General features: G+C 52.4%; 1 protein-coding gene across 1 annotated transcript; it reads left to right on the top strand.

Moving 5' to 3' along the window:
- On the top strand, positions 446–18,505 carry ALLC (allantoicase). Its single transcript, XM_021088413.1, is given in 15 exon segments — positions 446–535; positions 2,192–2,242; positions 2,920–3,007; positions 4,407–4,448; positions 4,451–4,531; positions 5,760–5,845; positions 6,763–6,895; positions 11,586–11,681; positions 11,684–11,713; positions 11,716–11,739; positions 12,144–12,217; positions 14,663–14,718; positions 14,720–14,769; positions 17,270–17,397; positions 18,299–18,505. Coding segments are annotated over 15 exon segments (1,236 nt in total).

The following is a 19,604-nucleotide window of genomic DNA, read 5'->3' as shown; positions in this document are numbered from 1 at the left end:
GCTGCAGCTGCCGGCCTGCACCACAGGCACAGCAACACCAGATCCGAGCTGCATCTGCGACCTACACTGCAGCGCACGGTAGTGCCGGATCCTTAACCCACTGAGCAGGGCCAGGGATCGAACTGGCGTCCTTATGGAGCCTAGTCGGATTGGTTTCCACTGTGCCACAACGGGAATTCTAAAACTTGGCCTTTTGTGGCTGCAGGCTCTGGAGAGTTTATTCTTAAATATCTTGGAAGGACTCCGTGCTCTCATGTCCTCCCGTTTCAGCGCGTTGGTGCAAAGCAGCCTTTCATTTCGCCCTGAAGGGATCCTGCAGCCAGAGGGCACCCACCGCCTCGGGCTGGCAGCAAGCGTGTTGTTTCCAGCCCGGGTTTGGGAGCCTGATGCTAGGCCTGCCCTCTGCACCCAGGCTGACCCGGCCTGTCCCCTCCTCGCAGGAAGCATGGCTGACTCGCCGTGGGAGGGGAAACTGGCCAGGCCTCCGGCCTTCACCCAGCTGAGTGACATGGCCTCTGAGTTGGTAGGTGGCAAGGTAAGTGGGTCTCTTGGGGAGAACAAGCAATTTTTAAAAATTAGAAAACATGTTTTATTGCAATATAGTGACTTACTGAGTTGTGTCAGGGGTGCAGCAAAGTGATTCTGTGATCCACGTAGTATCCACCTTCTCTTCCCGTAGAGGCTGTTCCGCAGTATCGGGGAGGCTTCCCTGTGCAATGGACGAGGCCCTTGTACTCATGGATTTTGTGTGTAATAGTGTGTAAGTGCCACTGCCCACCTCCCGGTGTACCCACTCCCCCCGCCCGTGTTTCCCTGCCCTGGAACCCAAGTTTGCTGTGGAAAGCTCGGAGTCTGTTTCTGTTTGGCCAGTAAGGAGAACAGGCCCCTAAGGCCCCAGGCCAGGGCTCCAGCCCTCCACCGCAGGGACCCCAATGGGAACAGCAAGCGTCAGGAGCGAGGACGGCCGCCCCAGAGGGGGCTTCTTGCAAAGAACATTTCTTAAATTGGTGGCAATCGTGAGCAAGGGCAGTGCTGCCTTAACGGTGACAATATTGAATGGACAGGTATTGCACCTGCGACAGGAATGCCCATCCCTCTGCATGCTTTCTCGCCGTAGAGGTCGGGGCCCCCAGGCTTTAGCGAGGCTCCCCTGGAAAACCTAACTTAATGTGCGGGCGCAAGGAGAGGGGGCGGTGGGGGAGCATTGGGGGGGGCGCAGACGGGAGGACCAGGCCGCTCAGGAGGCTCTCTGTGCCCCAAGACCTCTGCAGCGCCTGCGGTGGGGAGGAGGCTGGGCCCTGCAGGTAAGTGATGCTGAAAGGCGTCCTCAGGTGGGGAGGGGGCTGGCAAGGCGGAGTGGGGGAGCAGGTTCGGACTGAGGACACCATGGAGGGAGTCGGTGTGGGGGCTGAGGGCCCTGAGCCTGGAGGGGAAGGGGGCCCTGCGCCTGTGAGGGTTCCTGCCAAGAAGCCCCTGAAGGCTCCGGAGAGTGGGGGGACCCCACGGACTCACCTGCACTTCCCTCCTTTTGGCAGGTTCTCAGGGGGCAGATCACTGCCCCCTGCCCCCACAGCAAACCCCCGCCCCACTCGGCCCCCCCAGACAGCCGGCAGCTCTAAAACAGCCGGGTCCTCCCCCGCCTTTTAGGCTCTGGACTGGGGTCGGAGGCCAGGGCACTGTGCCCTCCAGACGGCAGCTGTCCCTGGGCCCCAGGTCAGGTGTGGTGCCCGCAGCGTGGGGGGTAGTACCTCCCCTCCCTCTCAAACACGTTCCGTTTTCCGCAAGTGACCTGGCCAGCCCACCTGCACGGCAAGCTCTGGGGAGCGGCCAAGCCTCAGGGTGAGCCTCCCCACGGTTTTTTTGGCCATTGCTCCGTGAAAGATTCACAAAGCCACAGTGTCCTCGATTCTTGAAAAGAAGTGGGTTTATTTTCTTTCCAAGTGTAAGAAGTTAGCACTTCTGCCTCCAGATGGTAAGGGGATTAAGAAAAAAGGAGGGGGGGAGATTAAGGGGGAGGCAGGCAATGAAAGCTAAACGTTTAAAAGGCATCTCGGCTTAATTGCATATCGTTTCTCTCCCCCAGGCAATTCCACGTTTTCTCTTTACTGCATCTTGTAATGTTTCACGAGGGAATGAAATAAAATGGTTTTTAATTTATGGTTATTTTATCTTTACTCCTTTCTTTGTCTAGATTTTATTTGCAATAGATGACTTTTTTGCTCCTGCAGAAAACCTTATAAAGGCACAGTGAATTGGCCTCTGCGACGTGAGTGCGCGTAGGGCGACCTCACAGCCATGTGCGTTCCACGCCGGTACCTGGGGTGGGAGTCACGGATGCCAACCAGGGAATGAGCATCGTAGAGCCGCAGACACAGGCTAAGGCCTGGCAGATGCCATCGGGGACCTGCCCCAGGAACTCGGGCCCACATGGCTGTATGGGGACGACCACCGGGGCCCTCCCGCGTGGCTCTCGGCCCCACGTGGACCTCATCCTCAGGGAGGGGAGGAAAAATGGTGCCATCCTGCATTTTTTGGCAAATGTTTTACCTGCTTAATTATAAAAAGGTAGGACGTGTTCCCATGGCTTCTCTGGGGCATTGAGGCCATAGCTGGCAGTGGCACCATTTGTGGGGCTGGTGGCGTGAATCGTGATGTGGTCTGAGCCTTTGCTGTCAGGGGGCTCGTTCTGTGAACAGAGGCCCACAGAGAAGCAGGGCTTCTTTCTCTGGAGGCCACGCAGGGAGGGGGAGGTACCTCCCTCTCCGTGGACAGCGAGTTCCCTGTGCGGAAAGGTGGGGCAGCCTCCCCTGGAGACCCTGCCTGAGGCCCACCTGGCCCCTTGGGGCAAAGGGAATTTGCTGGAAGCCCAGGCTCTGGCATGGCTGTTAATCATCCGCTTGTCACCCATCTCTGCTTTAGAGGGACTGCCCGCGCTTCAGAGGAGACGAGTACACGGCGTCTGGGAAACGGATGGATGGCTGGCAGACCAGGCGGAAAAGGATCCCAGGTGAGAGGCGTGCGTCCCTCACGGCCACCCAGCCTGGAAGCAGGGGCTGCTGGGCGGGGTGCGTCTGGGGTCAGCGGCCACGCGGGACCCGTGGAATGCTCTGTCCCCTTGGATGTTCCTCTGAACACCAGGCCCTGGGAATTCAGGAGGGTGAGCCCTGGTCGTCTGTGCACAGAGCGAGCAGGACTAGGACAAGGAAAACACGCGAGGGCTGTGGACGAGGGGAAGAGTGGGCGCCGAGCCGTGGGCGACCACCGCTTGGTCTGCGCGGTACATTCGGCCTCTCGGGGCCTCTCCGTGACTCTCGCAGGAGGCGTCCTTGTCCCATCTGGTTGCTATGGAAATAGGCCCATTAACTTAGCCCAGGTGCTGTAACGGGTGAGATAAGCTGGGACCTGAGCCCGCATCCTCCCACCTTTCCTGTCACCTTAAGACGCTACTTCCGCTCACGGCTCTTCGTCCATCAAAAGGCACCTTGTAAATTTCCAGAAATGCTTGTAAAGGAAGCTAATCCAGCATTAGGCTAATAACCGGATTTTTTTTTTGCTATTGTAACAAGTATTACAGAAAGATCGGATCTCTCCAATTTTCTATATTTCTAAGGCACACTTGTTAGGGTCTAATAAATCTGGATATTTGGAGGCGGGTCTGAATCTGACTGCCAGCCATCACGAGCAACACCGAGACACGCTGATCAAGTGTTCTTAGACATTGTGAGCAGGTTAGGAACCTGACTGATACCCGTGAGGATATGGCTTGGATCTCTGGCCTCCCTCAGTGGGTTAAGGATCTGGCGTGGCTGTGGCTGTGGTGTAGACCAGCAGCTGCAGCTCCCATTCAGCCCCTAGCCTGGGACCCTCCACAGGCCGAGGGTGTGGCCCTAAAAAGAAGAAGAAAACAAGAGCTCTTTGACGTCAGCCGATGCCTCCTTCGGGCATCCTGGGTGGGGCCTGTGGAAAATCCCTGAAGCTCAAGACGACAAGCAGTGCGGTGTCCCCAGGAGACCCAGCTCGCCACTCGCTGCAGCACAGGTGCTGATAAAGGTTCTGGAAGCCTTCTCATCCCTGATTTGCAGCTGAAGCCATAGGCTCAGAGAGGCCAAACTATCTGCCAAAGACACACAGGAAACTATCCATTTGGAAGCAGAGTCGGTCTCTCGGAGGAATCCCAGGCCTCTGCACGTTCGGGTCTGAATAGAATTGAGGCTTTGTGTGGGGAACGGTGGTCCCGTGTGGCCACATCGTGGCGACCTTGGGCTGGTGGCTGAGAATGAACCTGCACGTGTTCTGTGCCGGGAGGATCGTGTTCCTGGCCTTTGCTTTCCTTTCGGTCGTGTTCGGTCACGCGCTTTGCCGGCCGAGTTAATCCAGGTGGGGACGCTCCTGCCGTTTGTCTCCAGGTCACAACTGGTGTGTCCTCAAGCTGGGGATACAAGGGATCATCAGGGCTTCGACGTGGACACTTCCTACTTCGTGGGAGACCATGCACCCCGCGTGTCGATTCAAGTGGCCCACGTGGACGAAGGTGCCGTGGGAACGTGGGGTGGGGGTCGTGGGGCCCATCAGCCCCTGACACTGCCCTTCCCATCTGAGGGCCCCGCAGCCTGTCCAAGGCCCTTTCCTGCCAGGGAGCCTTGCAGCCAGCGTCCCGGTAAAGCGCTCTGGGCTTTGAGTTTTAGCTTAACTGTGATCCCTGCTCTGCAGACCCCCAGAGGCAGCCCCACACATCCGCGTGGGATGTGGCGAGCAGGTTGCTGGGCCAGGGGCAGGATGGGCTGGAGGACGTTCGAGCCAGCGGTGGGGCCAGTGTCCAGCTCCTTCTTCAGTGGCCCTAGGTCTGCACGGTGATGCTGCAGCTACAGGCTTCTGGGAAACGGTTCTTTTCGGCTCCTGGAAGCTGGGCCATAGGGATCATGAGGCCCTTTAACTGGGTCCCAGAATTAATTTTTTGCAAACATGTACCCTTATGCGCATGTCTATATGTGGACTTAGGGAAGACATATCATGTTGGTTGGCAAATTTTTAGCGAAAGCACTGCGTGCCCAGCACCGCCTGAGGCTCTGTGGATGTGCCCGGTGCTGCTCCCAAGAGACAGCCGGGGGGCCGGGGGCGGGGGGGGACTGGAAAAGTCACAGGATGTTGGGAGAAATGCTGGTTTACAAGCTGGAATGACGAGCGACCATGAGTAGGATTCTTTAGCCATTCTTTGTCCATTGTCCACGAGTGCTTCTATTTCGGAATTGCTCGTGGATCAAGTCTATGATGCTCACATGTACTGATTTTTTTTCTTTTTGGGCTGCCCCACGGCATATGGAGTTCCTGGGCCAGGGATCGGATCCGAGGCACAGGGGACCTAGGCTGCAGCCGTGGCAACGCCCACTGTGCCGGGCCAGGGATTGAACCTGCACCCCGGTGCTCCAGGGAGGCCACCCATCCTGTTGCACCACAGCAGGCACTCCTCACGTATCCATTCTAAGGATGCCTTGGTGGAAGCAGTGTTTCTGGATTTGACTTAGAATATTCTGAAACGTCACAGATCCAGCTTTTGGAAAACTCCAGCCGTTTAGTATTTTAAATACTGAGGAACTTTTCACAAGCGTGTCTATTACTTTGATCCTCGGACGCCTGGACTTAAGCAATGACGTCTTTCGTGTTATTTGACAAGATGAAAATTAGCCCACGACCCACCACGAGAGTACATTCTCTTTGGTTCTGAACGTGAACGGAAACTCTACCCATCACTCTCCCTGCAGGTGAAGAGCCAGAAGTCCCACGGCGAGAAGAAAGGACAGGAGCCGCAGCCACCCCGGAGGAGTTTGAAGCTATTGCTGAGGGGCACGTCCCCAGGGACCTGGGGCTTGTCCTGGGAGCTAGGACAGCCAGGGGGGCAGCTCTGCTTGCCAGCCATGCTTGGCGCTCCCCTGGGACCCTGGGCCCTCGCACCCTTGCTCTGGGTGACCCTTCGGAGATGCGTCAGGTGTTTGCGAGGTCCTTGCAGGAGGGAGCACAACAGCCCGAGGGAGGCTTAGGTCCCTGCCTCTCACAGGGCCGTCTGCTCGCCGGCCCGTCTGCAAAATGTTGCTCCATGCGATAGAACACGGAAGGTGATTCTCTCTTAAACCAGCTTAAATACTTTTGAGAGCAACTGGCCAGAGGACCCGATGTCTGATGAATTTAAGAAATCAGTGTGGCTTGTGTTGGGGACATCCTTATATTTCAATGCTCGTCTGGTACATGGTTTACGCTGATTTACGAAAGGGCTGCTCCAGAACAGATGGGGAGAAAAATAACGGCCGCCACACACGGGTCCTTCCAGGCGCGAGGCACCGACGCAGGGGTTCAGGCTGACCACTTCCCCCAAGGTCCAGGGAAGAGCCTGGCTTTCCCGTGAACGGTGCCATCACCATTCTGGCTCCCGCCTGTGCGTCCTCCCAGGACGGCATCTGCAGGCCCGTCCCCGCCCCAGGCCCTCCCTGCCCCCCCCAGACCCTTTCCCCCCCTCCCCCGCCCCCGGCCCTTCCTGCTCTTCCCCCCCAGGGGCTGCTGTGATCAGGGTGAAAAAACCTCAGGCCTTTATTCTGTTTGTGAAACCTGGGACCTGGCCTTTGTTAGCGTTTGCAGTCAAGTGTTCCATGAGGCATCTGTCATTAACATTTATTCCCAAGTGTCTCTGTCCCGGAAGCCTCACAGGGCCCTGGGACGAGAGAATGTCAGGTCCCCTAGAGCTGCCGCTGACAGGTTTCTGTGCACCACTAGCTCAAGTCCAGCAACTGGGACTGCTGGGTTCCCATGACAGAGCTTCCACCAGGGACCCCTGCTTCCAGACACAACTACTTTCCCGGCCACTCCCAGCAGAGGTGGACTCACCTACGACTCAACATCTTCCCAGGTAAAGAGAGGTGGAGCCATCTCTAGGTCTATGGCTTCTTTCCTTTTTAAAAAAATTAATTACCTTTCATTAGAGGTGACGTACAATGTTGTGTCAATTCCCGCTGTACGGTAAAGCGACCCGGTCTTTCCTGTAAACACATCCCCTTTCTCATACCACCTTCACCATGTTCTATCACAAGAGACTGGACAGGGTTCCCTGTGCTGCACAGCGGGACCCCACTGCTGATCCACTGTAAGTGTCGAAGTTTGCATCTACCAACCCCAGACTCCCCGTCCCTCCCACTCCCCCCCCACCACCTTGACCCCCACAAGTCTGCTCTCTCTGTCTGTGCGTCTGTTTCTGTTCCGTAGATAGGTAGGTTCATTTGTGCCACGTTTTAGATTCCACATATAAATGATATCATACAGTAGTTGCCTTTCTCTTTTTGACTTACTTCACTTAGTGGGAGACTCTCTAGTTGCATCAGTGTTGCTGCAAATGGCATTATTTTGTTCTTTTTTATGGCTGAGTAGTATTCCATTGTGAATATATACCTCATCTTCTTAATCCATTCATATGTCGATGGACATGTAGTTTGTTTCCATGTTGTGGCCATTGTGAATAGTGCTGCAATGAATACCCAGCTGCATATATCTTTTTGAATGAAGGTTTTGTCTGGATATACGCCCAGGAGTGGGATTGCTGGATCATATGGTAGCTGTATATTTACTTTTCTAAGGAACTTCCATGCTGTTCTCCATAGTGGTTGTACCAATTTACATTCCCACCAACAGTGTAGGAGGGTTCCCTTTTCTCCGCACCTTCTCCAGGATTTGTTATTTGTTGACTTACTAATGATGGCCATTCTGACTGGTGGGAGGTGGTACCTCATTGTAGTTTTGATTTGCATTCCTCTAATAATCAGGGATGGGGAGCATCTTTTTCATATGCCTGCTGCCCATCTGTATGTCTTCTTGGGAGAAATATCTATTTAGGTCTTCTGCACATTTTTCAATTGGGCTTTTTTTAGTTAGGTTGTTTTTGCTATTGAATTGTATGAGTTTGTATATTTTGGAAATTAAGCCCTGGTCAGTTGCATTGTTTGCAACTCTTTTCTCCCATTCTGCAGGTTGTCTTTTTTTTTTTTTTTTTTTTTTTGAATCTTTCTTTTGCTGTGCAAGAGCTTGGAAGTTTGATTACAGCCCATTTATTTTTGTTTTGTTTTTATTTCTGTTGCTTTGGGAGACTGACCTGAGAAAACATTTGTAAGGTTGATGTCAGAGAATGCTTTGCCTATGTTCTCTCCTAGGAGTTGTTTTTGTTTTTTTTCTTTTCTTTTTAGGGCCACACCTGCTTCTTATGGAAGTTCCCAGGCTAGAGGTCGAATCAGAGCTACGGCTGCTGGCCTGTGCCACAGCCACAGCAACGTGGGATCCGAGCCGCATCTGCAACTTACACCACAGCTCACGGCAATGCCAGGTCTCCGACCCACGGAGCAAGGCCAGGGATGGAATCTGTGTCCTCATGGCTACTAACTGGATTTGTTTCTGCTGAGCCACAATGGGAACTCCTCTTCCAGGAGTCTAGTGGTGTCCTGTCTATGTTTAACCTTTAAGTATGGCTTCTTTTTTAATGTCAGCATTTTTTTTTTTTTTTTTTTTTTTTTTTTTTTTTTTTTTTTTGGCCACATCCATGGCATGTGGAAGTTCCTGGGCCAGGGATCAAACCCATAGCAGCAACCCAAGCCTTGTCAACAGAGGCTCTGGTGCTCACCGGCCCCGTATGTCCGTGGGGCTGCATGTGGGGTGGAGCCCATCTCCCAAGGGGCCTGGGTGGAAGGAAGACGTCCCTCTGCTCAGGTACACTCACCTGGGACTTAGCCTCACAACAGGCAGACGTCCGCACCCCCTGGGAAGCAAGGCCTGGGCTGGGAGCTGGGGGCCAGCCCTGCATTCCTGGCTGCACCTGTCTGCAGCGGGAGGAGGGAGCAAAGGTGTGGACCAGGTTCCGACACCACAGACTCTTCCTGGTCTTGCTTAGTTCTAGTAGATTTGGGGAATAAATGCGGCTTCCTCGGCTGCGTGCCTTAGGGCTATTTCCGGAGCTGTCAGGTAGTCGTTTTTTCCCAAATTTTCACCAGATTCACTGGCCGTGGGTCAGCAGAGCGCCACAGGCCTTCCTGCCTGGAACACATCTTTCCCTTCGATGCGGGAGTGTTTCTGTTTATCATGGTTTACAGCAAGACACCGAAGTGTAGCGATCTGAACACGCGCTTAGCGCTGCTGATTGCTCACTGAAACCATCTGTCCTAAAACCAGTGGAGACCCCTGAATGGGCAAAGCCAGCAAGAGGGATTTAGGACTTCCCACACTGGCTTCTTCAGCACGCGCTCAGGGTGTAGTGCCTTGAGCTAGGGACCTAGCACCGGCTGTATAGTCACTTCCCCGATGCTGACTAGGGCGCAGCGAACTGCACGAAAACTTCATGACGTCAGGGGTCCTGGGTCTGGGCCGCCCTTGGCCGGTGCGCAGCACCTGGCACAGCCCAGTAGATGCCAAAGGACCGTGAGTGGTAGAGAAGGGACAGAGTTAGGAAGGGAACAGCCCAGGCAGGGAGATGTACAAGGAAACCAAATACTGCCAACCAGTCATACGTGTCACAACAAAAGGACTTTTCTCGAGCCCTAAGAAATTTCTACTCCGCAAATTTTTTTTGTGGCCGCGCCTGTGGCACATGGAAATCCCGGGCCGGGATCAAACCCGCGCCACAGCTGCCGCGGGAGCCAAAGCGGAGACGCCAGATCCTCGGCCCACTGCGCACCAAACTAACGCCTCGATGTGGCTGAAAGAGCCAGGTCAGGTGCCCAACTCGGTTGCTACAGAGCTTAGGAGTTGAGGGAGGGTCACGTGGGAGCCCCGCTTGGTGGGATTGGTCCTGGAGGTTTCCTGCGCACAGTGAAGGGCGTGCGTGATTGGTCCGCCTCAGCCGATGGGCGGGTGGGGGCGGGCACTGTCGTGGGCGGAGTTCTGCTCCCCGCTCCAGCAGCATCGCCTGCTGCTCGCCGAGCATTTCCCCAGATCCAAGTTTAAAGGGAGAAGGAGCAGCAGGAGAGCTCCAGGGGGCCCCTGCAAGGGAGCAGGGTTGCTTCATTGAAGCTCTGATATTCTGGGGTCGTTTTGCTTGAAAGCGAGGCCGGATATTAATTCTGTAAAGAAGAATCTTATTTTTTTTAAAATGTAAAATCAGCTTTGCACTAACATTCTCTACCGTTAAAGCAGATCATAATGTTCAATGAACCAGAATGGTGTTCCGAATTGTTCTGAATTACTCCCGCTAGTGTATTTTCTTGGTTTTTTATGCCAACACGGGCTGGTTTTATTTACTGTAAATATCAAGACTTCCACTGCTCTACTGAAATATTTCAGATCACTCAATTTCACCAAGTTTTTCATGTAAAAATATATAGCACTTGGTTTCCGTAGAATCCTCTGATACATGATTGTGAGCTTCTGTATAAAAATCTCTTGGCTTCCACTTTCTTGGAAGTAATATTCCGACACATAGAAAACCTTCACTTTATTAGAATCAGATAATGTGAAGGGATCTTGGTAGCTATTTTCTGCTCTGCGGACCAAATCTCAGGCTGCTGTGGTTCTAGCAGCTATTTGATTTTGTGACTATTATCTTTAGAATTCTCAATTGCATTGTGGAGCAATGCGGTTTTGTGAAAATAAAAATGCAAGGCTCTTGTGCGAGTCGGTGTGGGATGCAGCAATGCTGATTTCCGGCACCAAACATTGCATCTGTGGGGAATTTTGCAGTTGCTTTTTGGCCTTCCTGGACTTATTAATTCAATTAAAAAATTGGGCGCCACACAGATGCAAACAAGAGGGACAGCTCTTCTGGCCTTCAAAGATTTTTTTTTTTTAATTTCCCCAATACATTATTTATTTATTTTTCTACTGTTCAGCATGGTGACCCAGTTACACATACATGTATACATTCTTTTTTTCTCACATTATCATGCTCCATCATAGGTGACTAGACATGGTTTCCAGTGCTGGACTTCAAAGATTTTATGTTCTAGTTTCAGCAGTCTGGTATTATCAGGGACTTAAAGAACAAGACAGTACCTGAGTTCCCATTGTGGCTCATGGGTAACGAACCTGACCAGCATCCATGAGGATGCGGGTTTGATCCCTGGCCTCCCTCAGTGGGTCAGGGATCTGGCATTGCCGTGAGCTGTGGTGTAGGTCACAGATGTGGCTTGGATTCTGCATTGCTGTGGCTGTGCTACAGGCCAGCAGCTGCAGCTCTGATTCAACCCCTATCCCTGGAATGTCCATATGCTACGAGTGCCCCCCTAAAAAGACCAAAAAAAACCCCCCAAAAACAAAACCCCCACAAGATAGTTTCAGACTGTGATTAGAGCAATGGAGTAAACAAGCAGGGAGGTGAGAAACTGAACCTGGGGAGTCAGGCAGCATCGGGGGGTGGGGGGGTGGGGGGAGGGCTTTTCTGAGGCTGTGACACTTAAGCTGAGACCTAAGAACAGCAGAGAAAGTAGGCCTGGGACAGGGAGGTGGCGCGTGCTGAGTCCCTGGGGCAGCAGGTTTGGCATATTTGAGTAGCTAGAGCAGCAGGCGTGGAGGATCTGCAAACAGCCACTTTTCCAAGGAGGCGTCACCATGGCACCTTTGCTTTTCAGATGGCGGAATCGCACGCTTTAGGGTTTACGGCATTGGACAAAGAGACTGGACTGCGAGTGACCCCAAAGAACCATCAGATCTGGTGACCATCGCTTACGGGGCGCCTGTGTAGGGTTTAGCAATGCGCATCTGGGCACCCAAACAACATAATAGGTGAGACGATGCTCCAGGAGCTGGCTTTTCCTCGGGACACCTGGGCCCTAAGCACCCCGATGCGGCCGGATTCACTACCCAAGAGGAAGGGCCGTCTGGCTCCAAGCCTGAGTGTGGCGGCCCGACCACGCCCACGCGTGGGATTTCATGTCCTCATGACGTGGTGGACACCCACAGCACTTTTTCCCTCCGAATTTGGCTTTTAGGCAGTTGGTAAAAAAGGAAAAGTGAAAATAGCTAATCCCGTGGTTGTACCTGAGTTTCTGGAAACGTCCATGAGAATGGGGCAATAGCAATGCCGGGTGCATGGGGGTGTCATTGATCCCGCCAGCGCAGTCATTCTCACACTTTTAACGAAATGGGCCGGGCCGGGCTGCCCCGTTAAATGGTGTTGCTTTTGGCAGGAGTCGGCAAGGCAGAGTCTATGGCAGATGGCTGGGAAACGGCACGAAGACCAGACAGGCCACCAATACTGGCGGTGAGAAGAGAAACACTAGGCCCTATTGTTTCCCAAGAAATAAAGTTTTTTTTTTTTAATTTAAAAAAAAATTTTTTTATGTCAAGGAGACTCCTATTTTAGAACCCTCTTGGGAGTTCCCATCGTGGCTCAGTGGTAATGAACCTGACTAGTAACCATGAGGTTGCAGATTCAATCCCTGACCTCCGTCAGTGGTTAAGGATCTGGTGTTGCTGTGAGCTGTGGTGTAGTTTGCAGATGGGGCTTGGATCTGGTGTTGTGTTGGCTGCGGTATAGGCCGGCAGCTGCAGCTCCAACTGGACCCCTAGCCTGGGAACCTCCATATGCTACAGGTATAGACCTTAAAAAAGAACCCAAAAAACCTTTTTTTTTTTTTTTTTTTTTTTTTTTTTTTTTTTTTTTTTGCTTTTTAGGGCTGCACCTGTGGCATATGGATGTTCCCAGGTTAGGGGTCGAATTGGAGCTCTAGCAGCTGGCCACAGCCACAGCAATGGGGGATCTGAGGTGTGTCTGTGACCTACACCACACCTCACGGCAACACCGGATCCTTAACCTACTGATTGAGGGCAGGGATCGACCTGCAAACTCATGGATACTAGTTAGATTAATTTCTGCTGCGCCACGATGGGAACTCAAAAAAAAAAAAAAAAAAAAGAGAGAGAGAGAGAGAAACTTAGGCATTTTTCTAAATTTTTGTCACTTCCCCATGTTTTCTAAATGTTCTTTTCCTTTTTAAGCTTTTTAGGGCCGCACCTGCAGCATATGGAGGTTCCCAGGCCAGGGGTTGAATTGGAGCTGCAGCTACGACTTAACGCCATGGCCACAGCAACACCGGCTTCTTAACCCACCGCGTGAGACCAGGGATCAAACCCTCATCCTCACGGGACAATGGCGAGCCCTTAACCTGCAAAATCACAATGGGAACTCATGTTTTCTAAATTTTCCACTGTGTCATCAAATATCAGAAGATCAGGGCCAGACTAGCTATAAAGATACAGAAGGCCAACCTTGGCAGTTCCTGTTGGCTGCTCTAAAGCACTGCTGGGGTGATTCCTCTGTCCTTTTTTTTTTTTTTTTTCTTAAGAAACAAAGCTATCTGGAGTTCCTGTCGTGGCTCAGTGGTTAACGAATCTGACTAGGAACCATAAGGTTGCAGGTTCGATCCCTGGCCTTGCTCAGTGGGTTCAGGATCCGGCGTTGCCGTGAGCTGTGGTGTAGGTTGCAGACGTGGCTCGGATCCCATGTTGCTGTGGCTGTGGTGTAGGCCGGTGGCTACAGCTCCGATTGGACCCCTGGCCTGGGAACCTCCATATGCCTCAGGAGCGGCCCAAGAAATGGCAAAAAGACAAAAACAAAACAAAGCAAGGCTATCTATGATTTAATGATACAAAACCCTTGAGTAAATTCACTGGGTGACCTGGAGCAAAAGAAAACCCCCCCACCATTTCGTCATTTTTAATCTCTCTGTGTCCCTGTGTGTGACCACTTATGTGAGCCTGTGACAGGGAACTCTAGAGGTGGCTCCGCTGGTAAATTTGGCCAGTAGCTAACTTGAGATTAGGGAGTAAAAATGAAAGGACCTTTCAATGTGTAGATCCCACTGCAAATTTAGTCTTAAAAAGCCCTTTCTGGGGTTAGTTTTCGTGTCACCCAGTGCTTCCAGATACAAATAAATAAGCTCTCCTTGCTAGACACTAGTGTTTGAAGGCAGGTCATATATTGGTATAGGTTTGACCAAAAACACACCTACTTTAACGGGTCAAATCAAACTGACAGAGCAGCTATGAGCTGGGTGAGACAGGTCATTTTGTGTTCAGCATCCTACCTGAATTTATAACTGACATAGAAAATCATATTAGAGATTTATAAACATTTACCAAGTACCCAGTACGCTCACGAGTCGGCTCGAGGCATTTACAGAATGACAGCAAAGAGGCACTTTACACGAGACGTAATTTACACCACAGCTCATGGCAATCTTTTTTTTTTTTTTTTTTTTTTTGTCTTTTTGCTATTTCTCCCATGGCATATGGAGGTTCCCAGGCTAGGGGTCCAATCGGAGCCGCAGCCACCAGCCTACGCAGCAACGCAGGATCTGAGCCGCATCTGCAACCTACACCACAGCTCACGGCAACGCCAGATCGTTAACCCACTGAGCAACAGCAGGGACCGAACCTGCAACTTCATGGTTCCTAGTCAGATTCGTTAACCACTGCGCCACGATGGGAACTCCTCTTTTTTTTTTTTTTTTGCCTTTTCTAGGGCTGCTCCCGCGGCATATGGAGGTTCCCAGGCTAGGCCTACACCACAGCCACAGCAAGGGCAGATCCTTAACCCACTGAGCAAGGCCAGGGATCGAACCCGTGCCCTCACGGTTCCTCGTTAGATTCGTTTCAGCTGTGCCACGACGGGAACTCCCATTTTCTGTTCCTTTTTGAATTCTAGAACGATGAGCGTGGCGTTCTCCTGGTTCCGGGCTGTGAATGGGCAGTTTTCCGGTTGGCATCCGGGAGTGATAACTCAAACTGAAATCGATACGAGATATTTCAAAGGTAAACGCAGAGAGGACGTGCCTCGCTATCGCGGCCATGCTGGCTGCAAGGCCGGCAGGCTGCAGCAGGTGGGATCAGGACCGCAGGAGGGCGGCGCGGTTTCGAGCACGCTGCTTTACCTCTTGGCACGGTCGCCCTCTTTATAAAATGCCAGCATTGGAGGAATGACCACAGAAGTCACATGAGATCCTAGAGACCTGTGAGGTTCTTACCGTCGGGGCCTGAATTCCACTTGGAAGAAGCCTAGGAAACACCCCCCGGTTAGAGCCTAAGAAGAACTGGACGGGGCATCTCCTCCCAGGAAGGGTCCCGAGCAGACGGGTGGCCTTTCCTTCTCCGGGCTGGACTCCGAGGGCAGGGAGCTACGCATTGTAAGAGTCATGCACTTCCATTAGTAAAAAAAAAAAAAAAAAAAACTGGAGAAGCATTCTTGATCATCTATATTTACTTTCTTATGAAATAGATACACGTGTCATCTATACAAGGAAGTTCAAGAGGTTATGAAACTTCTATAATAGGTGAAATTTTGATAAGTACCTGGTTGGGTCTCTTGGGATTGTCAGGCTGGCTCTGAAAAAATACAGCACTTTATATTCATACACTGGACGCTTGACAGTTATGTATTTATTTTTACAGCCGCACCTGTGGCACAGGGAAGTTTCCAGGCTAGGGGTCGAATTGGAGCTGCAGCCGTGACCTGTGCCACGGCCGCAGCAACACTGGATCCTTAACCCACTGAGCGAGGCCAGGGATCTAACCCCCATCCTCACAGAGACTAGTTGGGTACTTATGCTGCTGAGCCACAGTGGGAACTCCTGGGGGCTTGATTTTGAAATGACTTGCAGGTCATTGTGACCCGAGTCAACTAGTCACTGTTCCATCCAAACACAGCGTGTATTTGAGGTGAAGTTCATCGGTGGTGGTGGGAGATGAAGTCTTGATAACTGAAACGTCTATGGGCCAGACCGTGGTTTAGACAGGAGAAGCCGGTTACTCTTTTCTGCTTTCAGCACGGCTGAGCACAGGCTCATCCTGAGGGTGGGGAGAAATGCCAGCTCTGGTATTTTCTTGTTCTTTGCGGATGCTGTGCCCCTGGTCGTATCTTTAACCCATGGTTCTCGGCATGGCCAGTTCAAAATCACTTGTTTATTTTTGTGAGGGATAGTTTAGTCAAAACCAGGTAGCGGTCAGTAAATCCATGTGACACGGGTCTCCAGGCTGCCACATGCCACACACATACTGCTGGTGGCCCTTAGGACATTTCTATCACCAAAGATGACAGCGGTGGGGATGAGGGAGAGTGCCAGCATCCAGTTACAACATCCACTACGCAAGGCTCAGGATGGACACACACACACGTGTGTGTGTGTGTGTGTGTGTGTGTGTGTTCAAGACACAGCAGCAGTCAGCCTACGTTCTCCTGCTCCCCGGGTTTTCTCGTCTACCTTGGAGACCAGTGTTTCCATGCGTTCCCTTCCTGCCAGCGTTCTTTTTATTTTATTATTTCTTTATTTTATTATATATATATATACATATATATATATATATTTTTTTTGTCTTTTTAGGGCTGCACCTGCGGCATATGGACGTTCCCAGGCTAGGAGTCCAACCGGATCTGTAGCTGCCGGCCTACACCCCAGCCACAGCCACAGCCACACGGGATCCGAGCCACATCTGAGACCTACACCACAGCTCACGGCAACGCCAGATCCTCAACCCACTGAGCGAGGCCAGGGATTGAACCTGCATCCCCATGGCTACCAGTTGGGCTCCTAACCCACTGAGCCCCGTCGGGAGCGCCTCGACGTCCTTGAATACAGCATGTTTGACAGGTGCTAAGCCCTGGTTAGTCCAGCTTCTTCCTCCTCTTACATGATTATATGATTCTATCCCTTGATATGACGCCATAGGGGAAATACTTTGCAGCTTCCTGAGAATTACAGATGAGCCACCTAGCAGGATGCAAGTCACAAAGTATGCAATCTAGGAAGCTTATCAAACACATTCACCTTTCAAAGTAAAATGCCCTGTGTTCCAGCTCAAATACACCAGCCCATGAACATAGGCCCGGCCTTTCGGATTCCTCCGAAAAGCAGACACTCATCGGTCTCCGGAGGCAGTCCAACTCCCTGGCAAGCTGGCATGTTCCTTCTCTCACATGCTTCCTACCCCTGATTTGTTCTTTGCTGATTTTTTAAGTGGCCGCGCCCACAGCTTAGGGAAGTTCCCAGGCCAGGGACTGAATCTGAGCCACAGCTGCTGCCTGTGCCACAGCTGGGGCCACGCTGGATCCTTTAACTCCCTGTGCCAGGCTGGGGAGGGAACCCTCCCCTCCACAGTGACCCAAGGTGCTGCCGTCGGGTTCTTAACCCACTGTGCCACAGTGGGAACTCCCCGTTGCTGGGTTTTTGGTACAGCTGAAAAAGCCCGGTATTCCCGAAAGCAAACCGTGCTGAGTGCACACGGGCTGGAGGAAGTCACCCTTTCTTTTTCCCAACAGGCAGTGCCCCCGACAGCTGTAAGCTGGAGGGGTGCATCCTGATGACCCAGGAGGAAGAAGACACAGTCAAGCAGAAGTGGGATCATCCCGGCCACAGGTGGAAACCACTGCCTCCAGTCACAAGGTTGGCGAGGTCCCCATTCCCCCAGGAGCTAGGCAGCCCGCCCTCCCCGCCCTCCCCGGGCCCACCTCGCTCAGATTGGATTCCCAAGGATTGTGATGCCACGCCAAAACTTCTGCCCATTTAAGAGGAAAACCCGTGAGCTTGTAAAGACCACATCTGAGCATTTATGTAATAAGAAGGGCGGGTCTATCTTTGGATATCTATCAACCGGATTTTGTTTTGTACCACCACGTGCAAAGAACACATCTGCGGAAGAGCTTCTGCATTAAATTAACTTTTTAGGAGGGCCTGCGGGCATACTTAAAGCTCAGCGGGTGTCCACCTGTGGGGTGGATGCTGAGAGGTCCCCGAAGTGTTTTCTTTGATCAGGTAGGAGCGAAGAGGTCATTTCTGAGTGAGAGACGGGGGTGAGGGCTGCTCCCTGTCAGGAGGGGGGACGGCCTCTAGGAGACACCCCTCTTTGCCTTTTCTCATCAGTTTTCCACTTAATTACCTGTGAAACATCATGGGGACCTGAGGGCTCCTGTCAGGCGCACTGGGCATCCTTTCCCACTGGCAGGTGTCCGTGGTACACCAAACGATTATCATGGAGTAACTTTTACCTTTTTTTTTAAAGACTGCACCCATGGCGTAGGGAAGTTCCCAGGCTAGGGGTGGAATGAGAGCTGCAGCTGCCAGCCTCCACCACAGCCCACGGCAACGCCCGATCCTTAACCCACTGAGTGAGGCCAGGGATCGAACTCGCATCCTCATGGACACTAATCGGGTTCATTACTGCTGAGCCACAACCGGAAGTCCACTTTTACCTCTTAAGACCCCCTAAGTCCAAGCTGGCGGGTTGTGCTGGGCGAGTCGGCCCACTGGTTATGAGAAGGGCCTCTACGCTTGCCTGCCTCTCTTTTCAGCTAAACCCTGACACGATCCACCTGTTCGACAGCCTAACCCCGGAGCTGCAAGACGTCATCACCCACGCCAGGTTCACCATCACCCCCGACGGAGGTGTGAGCCGCCTGCGACTCAAGGGCTTCCCCAGCTCCCTCTGCCTCCTGCGGCCCCGGGAGAAGCCCAGGATGCGGTTTGCGGTGAAGGTGGGCTTCCGAGCGAACCTCTAATGGCACGCAAACCGTGCCGGTTATGCAACCACTCAGTCACACTCCTCTTCTGAAGCGTTTCCAATACCAGAGCCTTGAGAAGTTTCTAGCAATTAATCTTTTGAAGATCAATATAATTCCTGGCGATTTAATAAAGTGGTCATTTTCATGCATGGGTATCTGTATCTAACGTTACTGTGAAACACTGGGTACTTCAAAAACTGGTTGTGGCTGTGAACGGCAGGCGGTCTCTTAAGAATTGCTTTTTTTTGAAACACAAGATATTGATATTTATAGTGTCAGTATTCCTTACCTTCAGAGGTACTTCAGTAGCTAATACAGAGTCTTTTCTTTAAAAGTTTAAGCCAATCAAAGCCATTGGAAACATATATTTCTAGAACCACCCATTGTCCCACCACAAAGACAGGACTGGCTGACCTTTACCTGGGATAGGGAAGGACTTTCCCAAGGACAGGCGACCCCTTGAATTCATCCCCACATGAAAGTGCCTTGGGAAGATTAAACCTTTGCGATGCCACGTGAGCCGAGTAACCTGGTTAATCACGTGCTCTGAATGGTTCCTGACAATTCCTCTATGATGACGTGTTTATTGTCAAGATGGTCCTGACACCACCTCCCGCTCAACCCGTCTCCCCACCTCGTGTGCCTAGGAGGGCAGAGGGGGCAGAGGGAGGGGCCAAGCTCGGGGCCCAGGGGATCCTCAGCCCTCCCACTTCTACCAACTCTGAAGGAGCCCCGCCTCCCTTCCCTTGCCTGAGCTCTGTTGCTCTCACCTGTCCTGGCTCTGTCCCCTTCACCTGTCCTGGCTCTGTCCCCTTCACCTGTCCTGGCTCTGTCCCCTTCACCTGTCCTGGCTCTGTCCCTTTCACCTGTCCTGGCTCTGTCCCCTTCACCTGTCCTGGCTCTGTCTCCCCCTCACCTGTCCAGGCTGTCTCATGCCTCCTCACAGTCCTGGCTCTGTCTCCCCCTCACCTGTCCTGGCTCTGTCCCCCTGTCTGGCTGGGCCGCCCCTCTCCTGGGCCCGCCATGGTCACAATCGCCCGGTGGCGTCAGCGGGGGCGGCGGCGGCGACCGTGGCCGGGGCGCCCAGGCTGCCCGG

Source organism: Sus scrofa, chromosome 3, assembly GCF_000003025.6.
Source record: "Sus scrofa isolate TJ Tabasco breed Duroc chromosome 3, Sscrofa11.1, whole genome shotgun sequence".
NCBI lineage: Eukaryota > Metazoa > Chordata > Mammalia > Artiodactyla > Suidae > Sus > Sus scrofa.
The sequence above is the reverse complement of the archived record's forward strand: the minus strand, read 5'-3'. Positions and strand labels throughout refer to the sequence as shown.